We start from the raw sequence: 23,574 nt of genomic DNA, 5'->3' as shown, positions 1-23,574 counted from the left end.
GTCATATGACTGTAATTGAATATAATCGGGCACGTTGAAAATGGCCTTAACGTTCCAGAGATGCTACCCCAGCTGGTATTTTGTGTTTACTCTTCTTAAATGATAATAATCTTCTATGTATAATAGATGAAACCATAAAGGGGGTTGAACTTTACCTGATCACTTCTTGTCTGATGTCTGCTGGAAGAGCGGCAAGAAATGAGGGGTCGACACCTTCCATCACCTGTTGTCTGCTGCTCTCACTAGTTACCTCGTTCCCACTCGAATCCGCTGGAGGATCGGCAGCTGGAGGAGCGTTCTCCTCATCCGTTACTACTCCCGTTGCTAGGATACAGAGAAACAGATCAGACAAAGTTGGAAAAAACCTCAGGCAAACTAATCGTCGCCAGGACCAAAGTTTTATACCTGGTTCCGCTTCACGTTCAACTTCCTCCCCTTCCGCCGCCGGCTCATTCATTTCCATGGTAACGTCGGAGCGGTTGGACGCCGGCGAAGTGGTATCCATGACAAGCGGCGATTGTACGGGTGACATTGCTGCAGGAAGATCAACATAATTCGATGTGTTTTGATTGCAAGTTCTTTTTGTTTTTACGGGAGAGTATTAAAAAACTAATTGGGTGTTTTTCACATTTAATTCATTGTTTTAAGAAGTTCTATTAACCGGACTTAATGAGTGGCATTTATGCCGAAACGTTTTCTAATAAGATGGCTGATGCAACTCGACCATCTTATAAATGCATTTTTAATGATTTAATGATTAATGCCCAAACAAAATTACCACGCAAGCCTTATCTCGAGAAGTTTCATCTATATAGAAATAAATCACAGTTGTCAAATTTGGTTGATTATTGTGATCATGAGATTCAACGGGACATTGATATGACAAGAGTGCCAAAGTAATGTCCAACATTTCAATATTGTAATTAACCTTTAACTTGCACGGCTTGTTGTTGTTAACCAGCCAAAAAATCGCATATTCCATTTAAATAAGCGAAATATATTTGTGTTCAGTGAGAATACCGAATGATTTTAGTCAGCGAAAATAAACCTTTACATGCTACTGGTGTCATAAATCACTAAAATCTAACGCCAGACTCTGGTAATATCCACAAAAAACAGGTTTGCTGAGTACACTGAACACATGCTGCTGGTGGAGTGAAACTGGAAGAATGTGTGCACACCACACACTTGTAAGTCACGTAGGAAGCGTTTATGAGTCTGTACATACCTGAGTCTGGCGGAACTGGCAATAACACAGTGGAAGCGGAGGCGTCATCTGAAATTAAAGTAAATTGTTCAAGACGATAACTCGCTATACCAGTAAAAACCTGCCAAAAAATCTCCGTCAATTGTAAAGATTTCAGTTGATTAAAAATATAATTAATGGATAAATAGAGCAACGAAACAGATGTTGGGGACAACTGTGAAGTTACAACCCAATGTAAATACCATTTCGCCTGACAAATTGTCTCAGCTGCACACCCAATTATTCATTTCCTTAAGTTGTCTAACCCATCAGAACGGTGTTTACACAAAATTCTGTCAACGAAATTGAACAGTGTTGCCAAGCAACGTATGTAAACAAATCCAACCAATCAAACCCAACACGCATTAATCTTACCTTGCGCGGCGCTCGCTGACGTAATAGTGTTCGCCTCGCCGCTCGAAGCAGTGGTAGTGACGTCATCGGAGGGAGTTGAATCACGTGCTTGTTGAAGGGTGAAACTCAGACCTTCAAGTTGTCCACTGACAGCTAGAAGTGAAGAGCTTGCTTGTTGAAGGGCGTTGATGGCGGGAGCGCGCTCGGCCGCTAGGTGGGGACAGTAAGTTATTTTGGCAAAGGGAAATATTTACGTGGCCTGCGAACGCCAAGGTCAAATTATACAAGTAAGCAATACAGAAAAAGATAGAAAATATGTAACTTATTTAAAAAATAGGTTTTGCTTTCAGCTTTCTTTAAAACACAAAAACACTAAAAGTCAACCAATAGCCAAACAGAGCTTTTGAGACATTGAAACAGACACTTTGCATCAAAGCAAACGCTGTGACGAAACATAAATGTCCTAGCCAAATCCAACCCCAGTTTTATGAAGATATCACCTTTCAGCAGAGGAGCCAGCATGTCATGCAGTTATCTCCGATCGGCCAAAAACATACGAGGCCAAAACTGCATAACCTACTACCTCAAACCGCAGCAGGCTTACAAGTAAATCCAGACCGACTTTCTGGCTTAAACGCATTGAAACCAGTTTTAGGGGCCAATTCAAAAAGTTTTATGTATGTTGACTTTTACCAGAAAAAATCTCTGCGGTAAAAGAACCGCTTCCGGGGGTACTGGTTATTCAGCTCACGTGATGTGGTTCACCGCATCATAATTGTGAAGTGCGTCACTGCATGGCTACAGAGATTAGTTTCAGTTTCATAATAGATGAACCATCCAGTGACGTTAACGGTAAACACAATGTGACGCCGATTGAACTAAAACCGAACATACTGACATGATGGGGAAATTTAAGTTCAGTCAACACACTACATAGCAGCTATCACAAACAAGCTCCAAGGCATCACTAACAATTTTGACAATAATATTAAACAGATGGTTTCTACCCTCAAACACAGTATCCAGTAGTTCTACCTTATCGTAGGCTGCCTAGCCCTTGACGTGACGCTTGCGTAACTAATTATAAATTTGTTGTCAGTGCACTGCTTCGACAAGCTAATAGGTTATTCAGTTACCTTCTATTGCACGTGTTTGCCAGAACTGATATAACCTACTACCTCAGCCTAAGACAGCGCCCAAACCTCCAGCTACATTTTGTGCTGTTTCCAGTGCCGCTGATACGTCACAATGCCTTCGCAGACAAGCTGTACACGCGCGGGGTACAACCGACTGGCGGCTAAAAATAGGCTTTCGCAGAGCGAAGACAAATACCAGTTTAACCGCGACTGTGTGGCTAATCGGGCCGATATTTCTATGTAGTGTCAGGCAACAGGTCATACTAAGTGCAGCTCCACTTTTCACATCAATGATCCTGTTGCTATAGAGTTTTAACAAGTTAATTTTCACAAGCAAAGCACAAAAACCATAAGGCCCAAAACAACATTTTTAACCGCGAAGAAAGCTTGTCGGCACATCTGCTGAACGAGAAAGCAGCAAAGCGTCTAGCAGGTCTTTGCAAATTTGAAAAATGCCATAACGTGCGGCGCGAACTGTTGGCAGCAGTGCCTCCTATCCTCGCGGAAGTTAAACTTCCCTGCAGAGCCCGACCGGACAAAACAACTACTGATTTGCGTCGAAGTTGAGGCCGGTGCGTTCGCATTGGAGGAACGTGGAGGAAAGTGGCCCGGGCAGACTGGAGGATAGCAGGTTACGTCGTATCTCCGTGTGTGTGTGCGTATTATGTATATTTCACAACATAACCTACTACCTCAAGTCCGCTGCGCACCTCTGCTTGATTCCTGCACGATGCACGCGGGTAGAGCGCGCTGCGGGATTTAAAAAAAAACATTCCGGACACGATGTACGTGGGCATGCGGGCTGATATCTAAATCTGCTGAGTTGTTGGATAGCCAAGAAGGACAAGAAAATCGTCAAAAACCACAGCAAAGGTGCGAGTTCTTACCACAAAAAAGAATTAAATCCACGCTTAAACCCATTCGAAAAGCCTGGCTTGATACCCTTTTTTTGGAATACAGCCACAATCCCGCATCCCTAACACCCGTTGTAGCACCATAACATAGTCATCTGTCAAGACACACGATTGGCAATCTCGTCTGCATTCCGCACGTTCCTGGCTCATGCCACGAAAATATTGTTCACCGTACCGAAGAAAATGGTCATACGCGCCAACGAGACAGCAGACTTTGCGGTTACCTTCTTTCGCGCGCGAAACGTCCTATGGCGCGCGCGCACTAACCACAGAATCCACTACCTCAGTCGGCAGGTCTCAGTTTTGTGTATTGTTATCTGCTGTTGCTCTGCATGCCCCCCTTGAGCCACGTCATACTGTTATTCATACTACAGGGTGATGGTGTGCTATAACCACAAATAACCTCTGCCTGACTTGTTTTCTCGAGAAAAACTCAATAACTCATGACAAGTCACCGTCTTGATCGTGGCAAAGTTTACATTTTGGTGAAAAAAAAACCTACAGGAATTTGATGTCGGAACGACACAAGAACGGTTACAAACTTGGACGATTACGACCGTCGTCCACAAAGGTAGAAGGTGACACAGTATCTCCCAGCGTCGCAAAAGTATTAGCGACGAAAACTGCATAACCTACTACCTCATTGTGGACGGCGCCACTACCTCAAAGAATACTCGAAACCAAAACTTCCGCCATGCCTCCAAAAGTTCGTCTTCGCGCTTTTTCATGAAACTAGGGGAGCGCAAACAAAAGTGTGACCTTTCTAGGGGTAATGCCTTAAACCTGTTTGTGCACCTAGAACTACATACATTTTTTTACATACAGCCTTAAACATGTTTGTGGATCTGGAACTACATCCATTTTCTGAAATTCTGCAGGTATAAATCAACCTGTGCGCCATTTTTGAAACATTGCAAATTTTGGGACCTGTGCTCTGGTATTTTGCACCACTTGATTTAACGTTTTGGCAATTACATAGTGCAGGCTTGTGTAATCTCATACAGTGCCCTCGTATTAAGTTTGGAACTAGATGAGCAGAAACAGTATGATACGAATAGTGGATATTGAAACCAACAAGACAATCTGGCAGACTTTCGATCGCCCATCGTATCCAAGTAAAGAATTCTTGTCAAAAAGGCCAGACAGCGAACATTCCAAGGCAGCTTTGTGAGCGTTCAATATTCAACAATACAGTACAATATATTTTGCCACGTATGGTCTCCATCCGTTTCTGTCAAGGCGTCTACTAACTTCACTGGACTGTACTATAGTTTTCTTGAAAAGCAGGTTTTCGACTACTAACTGCGCATTGTTAACGAAGAAGTTTTCATATTTTAAATGTAATGTGATAGAGTTGAAGTGAAGGGGTTACATTAGGTCAAACCGCACTTACTTGAGGTCACTGTAGGTGAATCGGGTCTTGTGGCAACCGGGGTGTTTGACGGTGTGGCGATATTTGGTGTGCTGGTCGCCGGAGTCTGAAATACACGACACGAATAAACCATTTTACCATACAACAACTACAAGATATCCCAAAACAAAGGTTCCAACTAGCTGGAACATACACACTTCCGGTTTTGCTGTTATGTACAATTTTGCTGCATACGCGCTTGCAATCGATTGTCCAGTATGGCAGCTTATTGAAGTAATTTGTATATATCGACGTGGCGACCTAATAACAACACCACCGCTCTTGTAACAACAACAACAAAGTAAACATACGTGCTCTGTGGACGTGGTGGTGATTAGTGGTGCCGAAGTCACCGCCGTTTCCTGATTGGTCGGTTCCGCTTCTGACGCGCCGCCTTGGGATCCTGGTGTCTCTGATTCGTTCTGACGTTCCTCTTCCTCTTCTTTGTCCTCTTCCTTCTGTCTCTCCTCCAGGAGCTTCTCCTTCTTGCGCTGGATCTCCTCCCGCTTCTTCTCGTCTCTCTCCTGCTTCCTCTTCTCGCGTCTTTCCTCCAACTCCTGGTCGCGCATCTTGATCACGTGATCCACGATCCTGTCTTTCGTTACTGGAGGTGGGAAGCGAATAATTTGCAAATGTCAAACAACATTTTTGTCGTGACAGTTTTTCGAGTCTTGACGATAAACAAAATTGCTGTATTTAGAAATCTTTATTATGATCAACAACCGGCCATTAACAAACACTTCCGTTTACGCATTTATTAACCCAATAAACCGGAGAGTAAAGTGAAACTATCTCCTTGAATAATCATTCAACTCACGAGTCATGCAGTCGTAGAGACTCTGGGCGTCCAACACACAGCTAACTTCAACCCATCTCGCAAGTGATGATGGGACGGCGTCTGGAACCATGGAACCCGACGCCATGACGCCGCTCTGCAGTTGGAACATATTGTCCTGTGGTACAAAATTCCACAGTGAGAAGTTTGTTTAGTTTTACTTAATATTTTATCGGTATGACATTGCCTTATAAGACCAATACGAGAGTGCTGATGGTTTCGCGTTTGTGACAATACAGCTTTTTGTTTTTCCATGTTGTTTAACTCCAACCATGAACGGTACATGAAACTGACTGAAACCAACTAACGTATGAAAATGTATTGAACAACCAGCTCTACGTTGTATTGTCAGTTGATAACCACACTGGGGTTCGAACCTGTGCTACCTCGCTTTGCACATGGTATTTTGGTGCATGCAACAGTTCTCCGTGACAAGAGCATCATTTACTTGTAAGGAACCACCACGTCTAGAAGTCTTACCAGAAACATGCCGTCGATGATGTCATCAGAGGAGTGGGAAATATCATCCGTGTTTACCAAAACTTGAGCTCTTCCGCCACCTTCGTTGTAGAGGGAGGTAGAGAGCTGGAGAATGTCCTGAGCTACAGCCGGACCGAGAAGTCTGCGAATGCAAAGCGGAAATTACGCAAACGTTGCTGAGTTTTGCTTCCTTATTGAGGTTTTTCACCCAGATGTAGTGTTTTCACAAGAAAAATATAGGCTCAATGGAAAAATATTGTATAACGTAACAAAACCGTGTCGTTTAATGCTGTAGTTCGACTAAGACAATCATTGACAAAATGGCGTGCTAAATTAGGACCCAAACATTTTGTAATTTAAAACGCACGCACATAACACACAGCTCCTTTCGAATAAATTCTTATTTACAAGCACAAATGCAAACCAACCTCTGCAACACAACAGGCGGGTTCCTGGGGTGACCGTTTCCGGTGTAGTGTAAGTGCAAAGTGTGCTGGTTGCTTGGATCGGTCTGGTTACGTGAGCGAGCAGTGTTTGCCGCTCCGAAACCATTCCTGGTAAAACGGTGGCTCCAACCGTCCGTTGCACCCCGGTTGCCAGAAAGGGCACCTGCATAGTTTTGTGGTCTCGGTGCCGTCACAGCAGCAGCACTGTCCGTTACTTGTGCATGGTTGGCGTGGCGAACCAGCAGGGGATGGCAAGTGGCTACGGTACCAGGGGGTGGTGGGATGGTTCGACCTGAGCAAAGATGATGGTGAGGGGGTATAGTTCGTGTTGGTAATATTGCAACGTTTGTGTGTGTCGCCATTGCGTTTTATGGTGTTTTTTTGTATAACCTTTCTACAACCTTGGCCCGGTTTTGGCAGGTTTAACAGTTTTTTTTATAAAATAGGTTATCCAAGTTTGTGAAGTTATACGAAAGCAAATAAAAAAGTTTTCTTTCCAGACCGAATAATAGTGTGTTGATCCGAAGTTTACAATTCAGTCAACATTTTCACTTTTGCTCAAAATGAAACAGAAAACACATATGAGATGTTTCGTACTCCCTTTGTTTAAAAACAAACATTTCCATTTTTCTGCTCATACGTCTACAAGTTGCAACTACAGTAATTAACACAAACAAACTCAAAAACTCTACAGGAATCCATATGTTGCGGGTTCGAACCCCGGCGACAGCACGAACCAAACTCACCTTGTTCTGTATTGTCCCTGTTCTCGTCGCCGTGCACCACCACTGGGAGCGCTATGCGACGGGCATTGACGTCATTCACAGAAAGAAGTTGCTGCTGAAGGCGAGCTCCCGGTCCGCCGAATATATCCTCGAGGTGAATGAACAGATCGTTGTCGGGTTGTTCTCCTTGCATGAGGTCGTATACGAATGTGTCGTAGTTGAGGTCGTCGTACGAAGAATCGGCTGCAGTGTATGGCGGTTGTTGAAAAAGGTTACTGGAGCCAAGTGGAATCACTTAAAAACATCACTTGCACGGTGGGAGGCAAATACTTGATATCTTTTGTTTTGTTTTTAGTCAATATTTTTTGTATGACGGTAAGATAAAGGTTTGAATTGTGAGTTACAAACAGTTGTGCGCACTATTTCGACCCAAGTATCTGCAGCTCGTGATCATTATTATCTCTTATTATGTATAAGGTTTGAATATTTTTTTATTGAGTAGAATATTTCGTCAGGACTTGAAATAAAATCTTCACAGGAGATTAACGCCCAACTGGCAACTAAAAGGGACAAAAGTTCCACTAATGTTTCAAACTACGTCAAAGTCATAACAACACAAAAGCAAACCCACCATCAACGTCATCATCCTCCAACTCCTGGTTGTCCATCTCAGAACCATCGTCTTCCAAATCGTCATCATCATCCTACCACAAGACCAAATAAGGTTATAAATAGAAAGTTAAAACGGGGCATACTGGTGGTGCTTACGTCATGGTCGTCGTCATCATCATCGTCATCCTGATCGCTGTCGTCACTCGAATCGTCACCGTTTATCGTATCGTCAGCAATGTCCTCGTCTTCGTCCTGGCTGACGTCATCCGCTGTGTCTGTGACATCACATTTACCTCAATAATGATTTTTTTAGGTATGAAGTCTATTTTTTGCAGTAATCATTGCTGTTAAACATGAAGTTAAACGTACAATTGTCTGGAATTGCTGTTCCATTAAACATCTTAAACAAATTAAATTTAAATCCTATGAATATGTGAACCGTTCGTAACCACAGAAATTGAAAATGCGACATAACACTCCGCATTGTTCAAATTTTATTTCCCTCCACATGTAAAAATGCGACACGTTCGACGCCAATGTAGATTTTTAAACTAAAAAAAATCCTCACCGTCTCCGTGATCTTCCCCCACCACAGCTCCTTCTTCGTCCACCGTATCTTGAGTCCTCTCGTGTTCCAGTGTTCCTCCTTCATCCCCGACGCTTCCCAAGAGAGGAGGAGGAACCATGAAAACGTCCTCTTGCGCGCCACTTCGTGGGTCTTCCGCTTCAAGAAGAACACCAAAGTCAGCTTTAAAGTAAAAGAAGTTTGCAATCCCTTCTAAAAAACTGAGCACATCCAATGAGAATGTCTACGACTGGATGCCAGAAGTTGACGAATCACTTGTTCCTCTATTTGTAAGAAGACAGGTACCGGTATACTTATATTAGTCACAAAAGCAAACGAGCGAAACATCGTAACTTATTTTAGCAAGACGAGATTTGCTAAAGCATATTGACCGTGGTAGTGACAGAGAAATACAGCTTCTATATCACTTGGAAAATGTAAACACGAATTAAAAACTTGGGTAAAAAACTCACATGAGGACAAATATTGTAAATCCGATGATTGACTCGCATTATCTCCGGCAATTACGTCCATGTATTCGTCCGACATGTTGTCTGTATTGAAACATATGTAATAACTACAACCTGGACGTCCAACAAAGCGGTAATACGCAAGTATTGAATATAAGAAGGCGGTATATGTAATTCCCAAGTGTCGCTGAAACCACTTGGTTTATGGCTGGGTGTTTTCCACAAATAACGTTACGCCAATGAATAACAAGGTATGAAAAAGAATTTCCAGCAAAAAAATTTATAAAAATTAAGTTTGTTAATTTTACTGATTAACCGCAACAATTATCTGAACCTTTTTTAAAAATATTTTTTACTTCTTTCGGATTTTTTCCTTAAGCAAAAGGCTCCTGTATCACCACTCGAAGCCACATAAAGCAATGAATTAAAATACAAATAATAGTTCACATGTATCTACAAGGGTTATATACGCACCGTCATCCTCCATCGCTCGTACATCCGTGGCCGACATCCAAACCTGCCCAATACATCATATTCTTTACATACATCTAACACACGCATTCGCATTCCCGTGCTATCAAGCCTAAGCCACACAAAACCACGTTTTTCGCCACACCAATACCACTAGGGCAGGCAATTCCTAATGGCCCACAGTATTGAGGTATGGTGCTTTGGAGATGAACTTAATGCTGCGCACTTCAGACGTTTCAATAGAGGAAAACATTTGACTTGCGATTGAAAGGTAGCTGGAATTCGGAGGTAACTTCGGGCGGTCTCGTTACAGGGAATTCCTTTTCGGTATAAATTTGCGTTATTAGAAAAACGAGTGGAAAAATAACTGGAAATCAACGAGAAAGGGGCCGACGGTTAAGGGCCTGAGAATAAAGGAAGGTGAGTCACGATCGTCCGTGCGTTACCCGGAAAAATCGGGGAGCGAGTCAAGGGTTAAAACATAAGGTGATGGACGCAGAGTCGCGAGTCAAATTTACCTTACTGATTGCCACCCAGACTTTTGTTACAGTTTATAAAATCATGGAAACTTTATGAAAGGTTTGAAATAGGAAACCAGCGAACTTCTTTGTTGTAAAGTTGAGGAAATTTCTCGTTTCCATGCCAACTTATCACAATATGTCAAATAGTTACTGCAAACCTGAGTCAATTTTTAGTAAAAGTTCTGCAATATAAACGATAAATGGTCGTCGAATGCCAACTCAACACAAGGTGGAAGTGTTTGCATGGCTATTTGGCTGGCGAGACCATCACAAGTCACCAAACTACACTGATGAGACCTTATGTGTAAGGGACTTAATTGAAACACAAAGGTTTGGGGAAAAGCGAATGCATTTGATTCGTTTTGAGTAATATTTTCTTTCAGCATTTCACTTAGGATAGAGTTTTTGGGTACAAGTGTCAGCATTCGGCGCACATTACAGCATTAAACTCCAGTACAAGCTACTGGAATCTCGTTGACAAACAAAATCACACCCCAGAGGGCAATGTCTTACTTTTACCAACGTGGATAGTTAAAATGGCGGTCTCAGCCTTTTACTAGTATGCAATTCTTTGAATTCAAAAAGAAATAATTTCGGATACAGCACAGAAAATGATGGTAATGTCATGGCTTTCAACAATGCAGTGTCTATCTTAAGTTTTGCTTTCAAAACGGTAAATTTTTTCATACAAAATCAAAATTCAGGAATATGAACACTCGCCTCATCATTGGCATCGGATTGTTGCTGACTGATCGCCTGCTCTTCCGTTGGCGTTTCCGTGGCAACCCTCGAGTCTGACGTGGACTTTTTGCCGCCCGCTGATTGGCTCTTGCTGGCACACGGACCAGAAGTGGTCCAACGCGTCAGGACCTTATAGCAATAGAAATCAAAATTGACTGATCAAAGTATAAATGAATTAAGACGGTTTTCTTAACTTCATCATTTTACGACAAAAATGTACTCGGTTGAACCAGAACTCGGTTAAACCGGATCAAGCGTTCTGTCACAATCCGGATTAACTGCTGTACATTCAAACCCACACTTTATCAACCCGTAATACACAACCACAACCGACCTACCTCAAGCGGGCGGAGAGTCGAGTTAACAGTGGAAGGCATTTCCGCGGAACTGAGGTCAATGAAATGCGGAACCTTGGCGAGGTCGGTCGCCAAACCACGTCGTATCATCAACCGGGGAATGTGGCCGGTAGCTTGGTCGCTCGATTGGTCACTGGACTGTGATTGGCCGAGCGGGCGTCGACTCGGATGGCTCGGCTTCGACGTACATTCGATGATTGTACTGTGTAAGCATATACATGAACGATAAGTTGGTATGTTTTAAATATGAATTATGATAATGCTAATAGTATAAAGTAGTATTTTGTAAGTGACAGGTAAGGATGAGCAATATAGAATAATATACTGTTCTAGAACATTCTAGAATCGAGTAAATACGGCAACAAAGTTTTGGACACGCTGTTCGTCCAACTGAGAGAAGAAATTCATTAAACTCTTGACATTAATGCAAAGTAAAATGTTAGGAACGTACAGAATTTTAGATGAGACAACTTTATTTCGTCGTCAACTGTTTTTGGTTCCAGATATACGTCAAGCAAGGGTCACAAAGAAAAGTTTTGGTAACAGTGTTAGGCATACGATATGCAAGTGTTTCTCAATACAGTTTAGTTTTTCTTGATTGTGTATTTAGATTTCGGTTAAAAATTTGTGACAAGTTTAGGGCAATTGTCGTCCAACGCATCCTTTTCATGTCACTGTGCAGACATAAAAAACATGACCCGTTCGTCTACTCGATTTCGGAAAGTTGCAGTACTCGTTGAAGTCACAGGACGGAGCAAAACGAGTTATCTTACTTTCCCTGTATGATTTCTATGCCGTGACGTGTTCTGCCCAAAATTACCACGAGGCTATTAAAAATAACGAGTGTTAAAACAAGCTCACAGAAAAACAATCTAAGAAATGCAAAAGTCGACGACATGTCGAACACTTGAGCAAGTTTTGCAGTTATTAAAGGTTCAGGCGCCATTTTTTGCCTGTCGACATACCACATAATTCGTGGCTGCGAAGTTAATGCACTCTAAATGGCAAAACTCCACCTTTAATAACTGTAGTTTACTCCTTGACCTTCTGAAATCACCACTTACGTTATAATATCGAGTAGCGCCCTCAGACGGACGTGCTTTTGTGGCGATTCCGACGTGTGGAGGGCGCGAGAGAGCGCCGACTTGATCTCCCCAACCAGTATAGAGTGTGGATCCGACGTTGACCCGCTGGCTTGATGAGGTGGGTGGCTTGCGGCCAAACAGGCCAACAGGACCCGGGCAAGGGCCGGACAATCCTGGTCCCAGGAGTCGTTGGCGCCATCCTATGATTTTAAATACAAATTAGTTTGTCAGAGATGGAACTTATATTTAACATATGAGAACGTTTGTTTGTCAGTAAAACATGACGGAAATCGTTGCTATTCCGTACGGGGCAAAACATTTTTGAAATGCAGTAGCCCAAAAACAGGTTTTATGTGATCTATTAAGAACATTCTACGCTTTTACATTGATAATTTCCTAACTGAAATCGATTTCAATATCCGAAGTCTATTAACTGGTTTTGAACTGCGCGAGCTTTACTAAAAATGTAAGAATATCATAAAAATCCCAACCTGCTAACTTGCTTAAACATTCTGTACACAAGACAGCTAAAATCACAGCTGCTAAACGATAAACAACAAATTCTTGACTGTCGACCTTTAACTAAATGAGCCCCGAACGATTTGTGCCACAACCGTCAGCTTACCGAGAAAAACCGCAGCCTGTTTCAAAATCAAGCACGCGGCGACGAATCACACGTTCTATAACACGAAACTTTCGATTGGACCGCACCAGTCACGTGACGCATGTTACGTATGACCACGTGACCCCGTGTATATTAAACGGTGAAAAAGTTCTATGAAATAAATAGCTCTACAGCAAAGCCTAATCCATTGATATCAAGCAACAGGGCAAGCATTTGTCACCACCATAGCAATGCAAATCGATTAGGTTATTAATGTACAATGCTTCGGTGGACTGGGCTATGGCGTATGGCCAACGATATTTTTACTTCAAAGATTGCGAACAACGACGTGATTTCTGAACATAGGTTTTGTACAAACCTTGGCCGAGGTTTCGGGAGGATCCGATTTAGGCTTGGTGGCTCCTTCCCCTCCTGGCGTGGATGGGTTTCCTTCCTGTGGTCGGGGTATCAGCAGTTGGTCGAGGACGAACGACAGAGCACTGCAATCCTACACATAGAAATAAATGTAAGGTGAAATTTTGTCGAGTTTTGAAAAGTACTGTGGCTTGGAAACAACAGCAAAAAAAATTTTGCGGTACTTTGAAGTCGCATGAAATTGAAGAGAAATGGAATAAAATTGGCGAAATAAATCCATGCCACTGTAATATATAATTGCAAAAAACGTGACCAAACTGCATTTTTTTCTGAAACGTGCGAAGTGGAGTGTGAACGTTTAACATGTGGACTCTAACTTTAAAATGGCGCACAATATCAACGTCGCACGTTAAATGTTGGAATTTACTGTTGCTAAACGCAAACTAAACTTCATGACAAAACAACGTAGAACAGGGAAGAATAAGATATATGGTACCAGAAAAATCCTCTTTGAGCAAGAACCCTAACGGAAACGCGTTTTGTTTTCACTTCAAAGATTTATTTTTATAATTTTGAAACTTTTTCAAGTTATAAACGGTAGCGGAACAATAATGAATATCACAGATAACGCAATTTGTGCACCCCCATGTGCTACTTCCGGACTAAAGTGGTGTTAAAAACAAACAAGCATAACCTCCAGTAATGATAACAGGATACTTAAAAAGACACTGACTCCACACGCTGAAAACGAATATATTTGTCACATTGTAGTTAACACTAAGTCCAACGGCGACCTGATCAGCCCTTTTATTGTTTAAGCTTAAGGCTGTTTGGAATCGGAGATTTACTGGAAAATATCAACAATACAGGAGAAATGTTCGGCAACAGGAAAATATGATACGAGTCGGTAGCAGAGATATTCTGGTGGTTTCATGGAATGATATGGGAGTGCCAGCGCGATTCATTGGAAACACCTTTTATGGAATATTATGGAGCTGTTGCTGCCAGGCAGATTGTATTTTAATTTACCTGTTCTACTGGCACAGTTAAACGTATACTTTAATTCAGCGGCGTTTCACCTAAATAAAAAGTTACGTTTAATTGTGCCAGAAGAACAGATTAATTTAAATACTTTTTATGGAGTTTAACATCAGTGCCAGATTTCGATGAAAACGCGCAGACTGTACGTCAAGCAGATACTGTTTGGTTTGTAAAGGGATTGAAACAGCAACGATCGTTATTTTCTGACATTAATTAGAGCAGTGTCAGAGTAACGACGGTAATGCACACAACCTCTTGACAAATACGTTCAGAAGAAAAACTCGAAAGTTTTTTTATGAATCTTATTAACGTGGATATATCAAAAATGCTTTCGATAAAAAAAACACAGAATAGCTCAGTGGTTATTAAAAATTTTTAGCGTATTTCCCATTTTCAGTTTCAACGGAATCCTTATTTCCCACTTGTATTTAAATTCTTTAAAATTTAATTATTGCATTTTCGCTAAATCTGATATACTGTTTTAACTTTACCAATAAGTGCACAAACTCAGAACTTTTCACATAATATTTTTTAATTACTTTTGTATATTTCGATGCCGACTAATTACCCACTTACAACCTTATAATTTTCCACCGGTTAAGAACCACTGAAGTAGATCAAACTGTATTAAAACTTCCATGCAACGCATTTAACGACGAAGAAGGGTCGAAGGCATATTTTTGCACAGACGCTTTTTGCATCAGTTTTTCTTCGGTACCAACTCGAATTAACAACGACAATATACCTTTGTTTTGTGTTACTTTGCAAAACAATTGTTATTCCCAGCCACTTGCCACTGCAATATAGAACTAGTGGAAAAGAAACTAGTATACCTTTGTTAAGAAGCACACACAACTGAAGTGCGAAAAAAAAGTTCTACAGGCTTATGAAACTGGAGGCCGAAAACTACGAAAGAAAACAAAAAACAGTAGTTAAAAAAACAAGAAAAATTGGGCGAATCTTGGAGGTTTAACAATTAATTTATTCCACAATTCAATTTTGTTACGTAAAACTCTGGACGGCAATAAAATTTGGCAATTTCCAGTTCCGACAGCCCTGTTTGGAATGCCGACCTTTCTAGATCGTGATGTTAAAATGCATTTGCAAATGCCATTTTCCATCGACCGCCAAAACGCATTAGCGTCATTTCACAATGCTCCTGCGCCTCGATGTTGTTTCTTGTCGCGTATTTTAACGACAAATGCCCTGAAACACCGTATAATCTTGAGGTGGATACGTGATCAAACCATAGTAAAGTTTAATATATTTCGTTACAATTTCAACAAATTGATGACCGCAAAAGTTACTGAACATTTAAAACTGATGACAGCATAGAAGTTATTGCCGAAAAGGCATGTCATGGTACTCGTGTTATTCTCAGAATTGAACTAGTTTCATGCATCAGTAAGTGTTCTGCAGTATTTCACGTGCGGTCTCAGTAAAAGCATCGATTAATTCTTACAACTGAAAATTGTTCACGTCTTGGTATTCAAAATTCTGCATTGCAATATCTAAAGTTCGAAGACTGCTCTTTCTTAAAAATCATTACGCAGTCATAAACAAATGCAGATTTAAGTTAAGAAAGGCCAGGAGTAAGTACAAAAAAAGTATTCCAAAACCTACTATAGTAGTGACACACATAATCCTCTCACTAGTCAGATACATATTTTTGATGATTAACCAACGAACAAGATATCTTTCTCACATAAACTTGAACGATCTGATTCGCCAACGAAACTTCAAACACTGATTCGCCCAATAACAAAAACAAACAAGCGCAGAAAGGCGAGTGATCCGCAGGCGAACGCGTTTCACGTTCCTGCGTCCGCGGTCACGTTTATGGCATATACCAGCACCCTGCACACCCAGCCAACTTTGTTGTTTTCTATTTGGAACACCAACAAAAACACTCAAATTTTCGGAAGGCGAGGACACGTGACACACCAAATTATCACCACATATAGGCAATGAATAAACCTGGCTGAAAACTACACAAAAATCTTTTTTATCTGAACTTCTGACCGGCGTATGTCGCAACGAGTCATAAAAGGAACGACCTGTCTTTGCTTGGCGACCAATTCGACATACTTGGTCTTGCACGGCCCCTAATGAAGACAGAGCTGCAAGCCATTCGTGCGATGGGGCAAATACGTGATCGGGGCATGTCAAAAATACGTGGCCTTTGTGCACGTCCAGTGCGACGGCTTGCCAATAGCACGGAGAGTTTGTATAAGGTTTGATATGGAACGTATATCAGGCGTTGTCTCTGCAGCGTGCATGTGATTGAAAAATGGGCGGTGCTTTGTACTTGAAACTGACTTGAGATTTTGTTAACACGTTAACGCGATTAAAAATGACTGTGGGTTATACACAACACATTTGCAGGCAGCGCTAAATTTTTTTCGTTTTACCAAAAAACAACCTTTCGTTTTGGCGTAATACATATAACTATATGGTAAACGCCACACTCTGTCGTTCGACACAACTGTATCATTGTACATCAGAACCTAACGCTAAGAAAAGACTACGCCGTAACGCGAAATCAAGTATAGCACAAGGCAATCTTGCCCATGAACAGCAATATCGTCAAAGCAACATTGTGATCATCAAAACAGGCTGGTATTATCTGTATTCCCATGACAAGATTACCATACACTACTTAACAGTTGTCAAGCCTGGAGATGGCTGCGTTGTATTCGACCACAAGCGATACGGAATACAGCAGCTTATAAGTTGTAACGTCAAATCAAAATGGCGCCCAAGCAAAGGAAACCATAATTAATGCACTTTTTGAACCAACTTTTGCAAACCAGGATTTTGGGAGTGTTTGGCGTTGCATTGTTAGGGAATATTTAGTTTTAGTAACATTATTTGCTGTTGTCTGTAATTTGACTACCTTGAAAATCCCCAAAAGGTCAAAGCGAACGCACAAGGTTTGACTGGGAAGGGCTAAATAAACTACGATTGATATTTGTGTGTTTGGATTACGAAAAGTCACAAAAGTATTGTATTCATCGGCGTTTGAGAGATTTTCTTGTCTGAGTCAGGCCAACACCACAACTTTCACGTTCAAACCACCAACTTAAGTACACATAAATAATAGAGGAATTGTCTGTTGATAAGGTCAATACTTACACTAACGAAATATTGCAGTTTATGTGTCAAGAACTTTTCTAGAGATACTTCCAAGGGCGCCTTATTGTAATATCGTATCATGCCACAAACGTCCTTATAGCGACATTCCTGTATCAAAAGCCACCCTCAAAAAGAAGGTGACATAAGTGTGTATAAACCATAATACTCTGATCACTCTAAAATCACAAACAAATATTAAAGGAAAACCATCTTCATTTTCCAGTATTCCTTATTTTCGAATCCAGAACAATGGAACCAAAGTATAACACCAGTATATCGTAACAAGAAACGGCTCCTACTGTCTTACCTGCTGAACAAGAGTTTCAGGGTCGGCTTTGTATTGGTGACCAGTTACCAGTGACGAGCAGTAAGGATAAGAACGAACAAGTTCCGCTAGGAGGCGCAGTATTGCCGACTTGGACACAAGAAGTTGGTCTGTAAAAATGGGGGAAACTTAGGTTATTGCAATGTACTATTTTTTGGGGTAAACAAAGAAACAGATAATTGAATTTCGTTGAGGATTGTGTCGTGTTTGTGGTTGGCAGCGACAGAAGCTGTTTAAACAAAATGCCGGAATGTTTTCTATCGAAATCACAATCTCGGCCTCGTTTTATGACTTAAAACCAACCGACAGATGTAGAAAACTTTTGATTCGGTCGGTTTTCCCTGCAACTTGGCTTTTGTAACTTCGTACAACAAACCGATTCCTACCTGACTTTGGAGTAGGTTTGTTGCCCGGCGTCGAATCCTCACTGCTTGTAGCCTTAGCCGTCGAGGAAGATTCGTCCGAAACCGCGGCCTGCTCGAGAAATGGCGGAGTTTCGGTAATAAATAATGCTGGCGGGTGGTTGTGAAACAGCTGAACACTTAATATTGTCACGTGCAAATATAATGAATAAAGTGATTCTTTTTCTCCTGGGTGAGATGTAACCATAGAAGTTACTGCACTGGTTACAGTCCTAGCTATTATAACGCAACCAGCGTAATGCCAAACATGTCGCAGCAATTTGCAGAACTTTGGTAAATTGTGATCACATGTGTGATTTGTAACTTTGTATGCAAGTTTAAAAAACGATGACCAAAGTAAACACGAAATAAACATTACCAAAGACTTGAAGGAACAATGGTAACCGCAGAAAACAAAAACACAAGATGGAATTATTTTTGGTCAGTTACCTGCGTAGCTTGGTCGTTTGCGGCGGCAGCCGACGATTCCATGGCACGATCGCCTAGGAGAAAAAATATTCCTATTTACAAAAGGAAATTTTTTTGCAACTTACAGCACACAATGCCATTTAGCATATTCACAATCCGCCCTTACAGCGAGAACACAATCTAACACCAACCTTGTGACGTTATGTCGTTTGGTTTCTTAGCAACCAGCGCATCTAACAAAAGCCGCATGGTTTCCTTCACAACAGGGGAAAGTTCGGTGGGGGATGGTGATGTTGGAGGGCGCATGGCCGGCTTGAGGAGTTGAACGGCGTTGGCGGTCGTCAAAGCCGATTCCTCTGACTCGATATCTACGTACGAATTTCAGCGTTTCCCATGCCCGCATTTTAAAAGGGAATATATGTATTTCTTTTATTAAAAATTACAAATCAAGGCGCCATTTTTATCGTACTCCCCGGCGCCACCAAAAGGCGATGGAAGTCGACTTACTTCGACTGGTAGATGGCGGTAGTACGATGCGCAGATTGTCGCAGCAGGCTTCGACGAATAGTTCGGGGTGCTGGCAGGCGGCTGGGGCCAACGCCCTGAGCACGTAGTGTAGTTCCCTGCTGCCCATGCTACCCGTGCTCACGCCACAGCTCGCGTTGCCTGCCCCGCTTACCGAAATTCCACGAATGGTCTGCATAATATTTACAATTGTTGTTTCTAGTTATGTAGGTATTGGTTAGTTCAAGGTTGAATTTGGTTTACACATTTCAGCCTAAACACGCTAAGTTGTTTAAATTTGCAGTTTGCGTTGCAGAGTTGCACATTAAGTTGTTTCGTTAATTCCTTTGCCTCTATGGAAAGTTAAACTTGCGTATCTCGGCGATAAGAAGTACAGGTTAGTATCCATACAAACAAACATACATGTCTATGTGATTGCAACCCTTGATACAAAAGGCCAAATATGGACCGGACTCATTTGGCTTCGTATTGAACGACATGTGAATAATCTATAGCAGATGCTGTTTTAAGCTTTTGACAAAACATAACTCTGAACAGGAAAACTTGGACAGGCGTTGAAGACAATTAATGCAAATCCCACAAACAACTTAAATTAAATTTACAATAACATATGCTGAAAGGTCCTTATACAACAGCTTGGTAGCAACTATGTCTTGTCGTGTCTTAACATAATTCGTCAAAGTCGTATAAAGCTTAGTATACATGGTGTTATTTGGTGGCCAGAATCATGCTTTTTGGTTACCGAATCATGTTTGTGAGGGCAACGTAGGCAGCTGGCCATTGCTACTTAAAATACACCGTACAAGTGGCACAGATACAGGTGTTTTAAATTCTCCACGTAACTCCACGGTAAATCCGTACAATAGTTTTAAACCGCTTCGGCAAAAACGTAACCATGTTTCCACCCCACCAAGTCTATTTCGTTTACTTCTCATACAAGGAGTTGCAACTTTGAAAACATTTTTATCGAAAGTCGACTATGACGTAAAATTCGGTTGAACGCGATTACGAAAGTCGAATGGGTGTCGCCCGTCTTTGGAACGCCGACCGCCGTGTGCGCGTACAGGCAAGGAACCGGCTCAGAAAATGGCTCAACTTGCTTCCAGTCACGCGCGCTCGAACTAACAATTAACACAAAGGCCGGCTGGGATGAACGTGACCTGAGCTTCTCCTCTCTCACTCCAGGAGTCGCGGTTGCTCCGCTCCTCCGCGCCCGAGGAAATGCATTTCCCACTCCTCCTTCGGAGCGGAGTGGGAGACTTTAAGAAACGGGAGAGGTGCAGTGTGGAGGGAGATAGTCAATACACTAACTTTGGTGGCAAGAGCGAAAACTGAGCAAAGCGCGCCCGCGTGTCTTTGGTCTTGACTTGATGTTGTTCAAACGACTACAGCCATGCTACATGTGCCGCTCGGCGACTTGTTCGCTCAACAGACTGATTTTCGCAATAACATGCATTACACTTGGAGTTTAACATGGCGGATACTTCCAAATAGCATAAAGCGTTAAACGTAAAGTCGTCGACCAGCCACATATTAATTAACTCTTTCTTGTAGGCCTCAGTTCACGTATACCATGCAGTGCAACATGAAGTGAACAAATCCTTACACAATATGTATTCAGTACGCCACGCTGGCGAAAAACGTCTCCCGCCAACCGCTTCATTTAACAGGCACATACCCGGTCCATAGAAATCCGAATCGTTTCGTCATCCTCGAGCACGTGGCGAAGCAGGAGGGTGGCGAGGGAAGCAAAACCAACGTACCCGTGGCTGTGGCGGAGTTTGAGGAGGGCCGCCGGACCACCAAGGGTCGCGAACATGAGCGCCCTCGCGTGACCACCATCTTGTCCGCTTCGTGTGAGTCTATAAGAAAGGTCGATAATATTTTACTTTTTCTCATACTGCGAAAGTTTAAACATTAACCTTATTGACGCAGTTTTGGAAGTTTAAACCCCAATCACAATGTGTGCCAGCGTGACATAATTGCTTGACGTCATAACTGCACGCGTGTGGTTATGTCCCGATAACAATTAACCAAAAGTATGCAGAAGTAATATATCAAAATTTACAGCAACGTCGTTGGGCTTAACATAAATCAAACGATGGGAATTAGGGCTTTTTTATGGTTGAAAAAGCTTATTCTTGGGCAGACATAATGTCATACAGTACTTGCAAGCGTTTCTTAACCGGGCGAATGGTTCTTGCCAGTGTTAATGGAATTGTAACAGGGTTAAATGAAAGAGTCATGGTGAAAGAAAATGTATTTTTTACAGCATATCTGACATTTGGCTGCCATATTGTCTACAATATATAATGTTTGAAACCAAGTGTTTCTGATTACCGTCAGTCAGCAATATATACTTTTGTTTTTGACACTCATAAAATCAAGTCAATATTAATAGAAAATCCAACGGAAAATCCTCCACTCAGCAACATTTAACCTTCATTCAGCCGCACGTGGAGGGCGGGTAAACCAAATATAAATCAAACACTAAAACTTGGAGGCCTGTCCTTCCTGCAACACCCAGGCAACCAGCAGGTCACTTGTCTGGCACGGGAATGACAACAACCGTTGTGGTTTTGGCGCAAGAATGTAGCGGGAAAGCCAAGCAGGTCGCCACCACCAGCTAGTATGCCAAAATAGGCAACAGTTAACCACAAACTCCCATCAATGAAACATTGTCACGTCCGCACAGCGACAATAATTTTTGTAGGCCAAGTTGCTGCCAATGTTAATTGTGTATGTGCGTGTAGACGAACACGACACGCTCTGCCTCCCAAAGCGCAACAGACAGGAATGTATTGTAAAAAACTATTTTCTTTTCAAATGGCATCGGGGCGTTGCTTCTAAACGTTTGTGATTAAAGGCTAAGCGTGAGGCAATCATTCACGCATTGCTTTTCCATTAAATACGAAGACTTTCCAGTTACTAAGCGGATAATGTTTATTGAAGAAAGCCGAAAGATTTCTAATTCCATGCCAAAACGTACCAACACAAGTTGCGGCTGTAACTACTGGTTGTATCGATACACTAACGACAAGTCAACCGAGGAGCCGGCTCACAGACATTGAGGTTTGGGCAGTCGAGCAAAACCAGCCACGGCGGAAGAACGCGACCCAGTAGGCGGCAGACGGGCGTTTCTCCCCCGATGTTCCAAGGCACGTACGTGACTGGAAGGGTGGCTGGGAGGGCCCGCCCCGACCGCCGGCTCGTCGTTCAAATAAGCGGCGACGCGCGGGAAAATGCGTGGTTTTCGAACGGACGTCTTATTCTGTTCCGGGACAGTGATATTTTGAACACATTTTCTTTAAATGCCGAGAAAGCCTCGTGTTACATTTGATACGGACTCGATTCAAAATTTGCCATTATGGTGGCACGGAATGGCAATAATGCAAGCGTAAAGTAAATGATTATACGAATGTTAAATTTACAGGTAAAATGCTTTACTAAAGAAATACATGGATTTTCTGATAAAACAAGATAATTCACAAACAACTGACGATGCCGGGTTCGGCAAAAACATAAATCTCTCGTGTAACCCTAAAGCGGCACTGATAAGACCAATTAGGCCGGAAAGTGGAACTGTCTGCAGCTCACTAAACAACCTTATATTGGTTACTATCATTTGTTTCTTAGTTTTCAGCTACAATTTCGGGAAAAAAATCGAGCAAAAAATAAAAATAAGTTTTTATTGGGGCTGGTTAAACAGAAAACGGCTAATAAGCTTGGTATTAAAACCAGACACATGCAAAAAGTCGCACATAATTCCACATTAATCACAAGAAATGTGGAAAAACTCTGAAGGCACACACAGGCGATCTACTGCCGCTGCGGACAAATCTATCCATCAGCATTAATCAAAGGCACGAATCGCAGCGTATAGAGTAATCAGGCGAGACGTAGACAAAGCAGAGACCAAAACGACCTGTTTGGAAACAGCACGCTGACAGAAGCCCCTAGTCCAATAGAATAAATTATTCACAACCGCCCAAGAATGGGTACATCGTACAGTCCATGGCCAGGACGAGTACCTGGCACATTTCGCGAAAGCCAAGCTCTCTCTGTGACGCAACAGAGGTTTATCAATAGACGCGTTTGACGTCACAGAGCAGACGTGCGGTGACACAACCATTTTTCTTCCACGAGGTTTGAATATCGCAAAACGTGAGTGAAAGTTTGAAAGGAAATTTGGCGCCTTGTTTCAACGTACCGGCATACATGGCGTGTTCATATCTAGGCGCCCGAAATTTATCAAACTATCACACTGTGCAGTCGTTTAAACACGGAAATAGCCAAAATACGAATATGAATTGTACCGCGAAACGTCGCTATCGAACAATCGACCGGAATGCCCCAAGTCACCAACAAAAG

General features: G+C 42.1%; 1 protein-coding gene across 5 annotated transcripts in view; it reads right to left on the bottom strand.

Moving 5' to 3' along the window:
- LOC145897731 (E3 ubiquitin-protein ligase HUWE1-like) overlaps positions 1 to 23,574 on the bottom strand; it is a 75,157-nt gene that overhangs the window by 11,967 nt on the left and 39,616 nt on the right. For 3 of the 5 annotated variants that reach the window (XM_082986142.1, XM_082986143.1, XM_082986139.1), the window contains 25 exons: positions 20,882 to 21,065; positions 19,186 to 19,375; positions 18,870 to 19,046; positions 18,700 to 18,752; positions 18,235 to 18,322; positions 17,831 to 17,958; positions 13,352 to 13,480; positions 12,348 to 12,568; positions 11,266 to 11,485; positions 10,907 to 11,056; positions 9,669 to 9,711; positions 9,198 to 9,278; positions 8,728 to 8,907; positions 8,316 to 8,434; positions 8,179 to 8,251; positions 7,569 to 7,790; positions 6,805 to 7,114; positions 6,377 to 6,518; positions 5,879 to 6,014; positions 5,373 to 5,665; positions 5,044 to 5,128; positions 1,622 to 1,810; positions 1,229 to 1,276; positions 406 to 534; positions 156 to 324 (listed from right to left, as the gene is read on the bottom strand). In XM_082986142.1, the coding sequence (XP_082842268.1) occupies positions 156 to 324; positions 406 to 534; positions 1,229 to 1,276; positions 1,622 to 1,810; positions 5,044 to 5,128; positions 5,373 to 5,665; positions 5,879 to 6,014; positions 6,377 to 6,518; positions 6,805 to 7,114; positions 7,569 to 7,790; positions 8,179 to 8,251; positions 8,316 to 8,434; positions 8,728 to 8,907; positions 9,198 to 9,278; positions 9,669 to 9,711; positions 10,907 to 11,056; positions 11,266 to 11,485; positions 12,348 to 12,568; positions 13,352 to 13,480; positions 17,831 to 17,958; positions 18,235 to 18,322; positions 18,700 to 18,752; positions 18,870 to 19,046; positions 19,186 to 19,375; positions 20,882 to 21,065 (3,759 nt within the window). The remainder of the gene's footprint in view (positions 1 to 155; positions 325 to 405; positions 535 to 1,228; positions 1,277 to 1,621; positions 1,811 to 5,043; positions 5,129 to 5,372; positions 5,666 to 5,878; positions 6,015 to 6,376; positions 6,519 to 6,804; positions 7,115 to 7,568; positions 7,791 to 8,178; positions 8,252 to 8,315; positions 8,435 to 8,727; positions 8,908 to 9,197; positions 9,279 to 9,668; positions 9,712 to 10,906; positions 11,057 to 11,265; positions 11,486 to 12,347; positions 12,569 to 13,351; positions 13,481 to 17,830; positions 17,959 to 18,234; positions 18,323 to 18,699; positions 18,753 to 18,869; positions 19,047 to 19,185; positions 19,376 to 20,881; positions 21,066 to 23,574) is intronic. The other 2 variants (XM_082986140.1, XM_082986141.1) reach the window with 2 other exon arrangements.

The sequence above is a fragment of the Ascidia mentula genome, chromosome 4 (assembly GCF_947561715.1).
Source record: "Ascidia mentula chromosome 4, kaAscMent1.1, whole genome shotgun sequence".
NCBI classification, from domain to species: domain Eukaryota; kingdom Metazoa; phylum Chordata; class Ascidiacea; order Phlebobranchia; family Ascidiidae; genus Ascidia; species Ascidia mentula.
The sequence above is the reverse complement of the archived record's forward strand: the minus strand, read 5'-3'. Positions and strand labels throughout refer to the sequence as shown.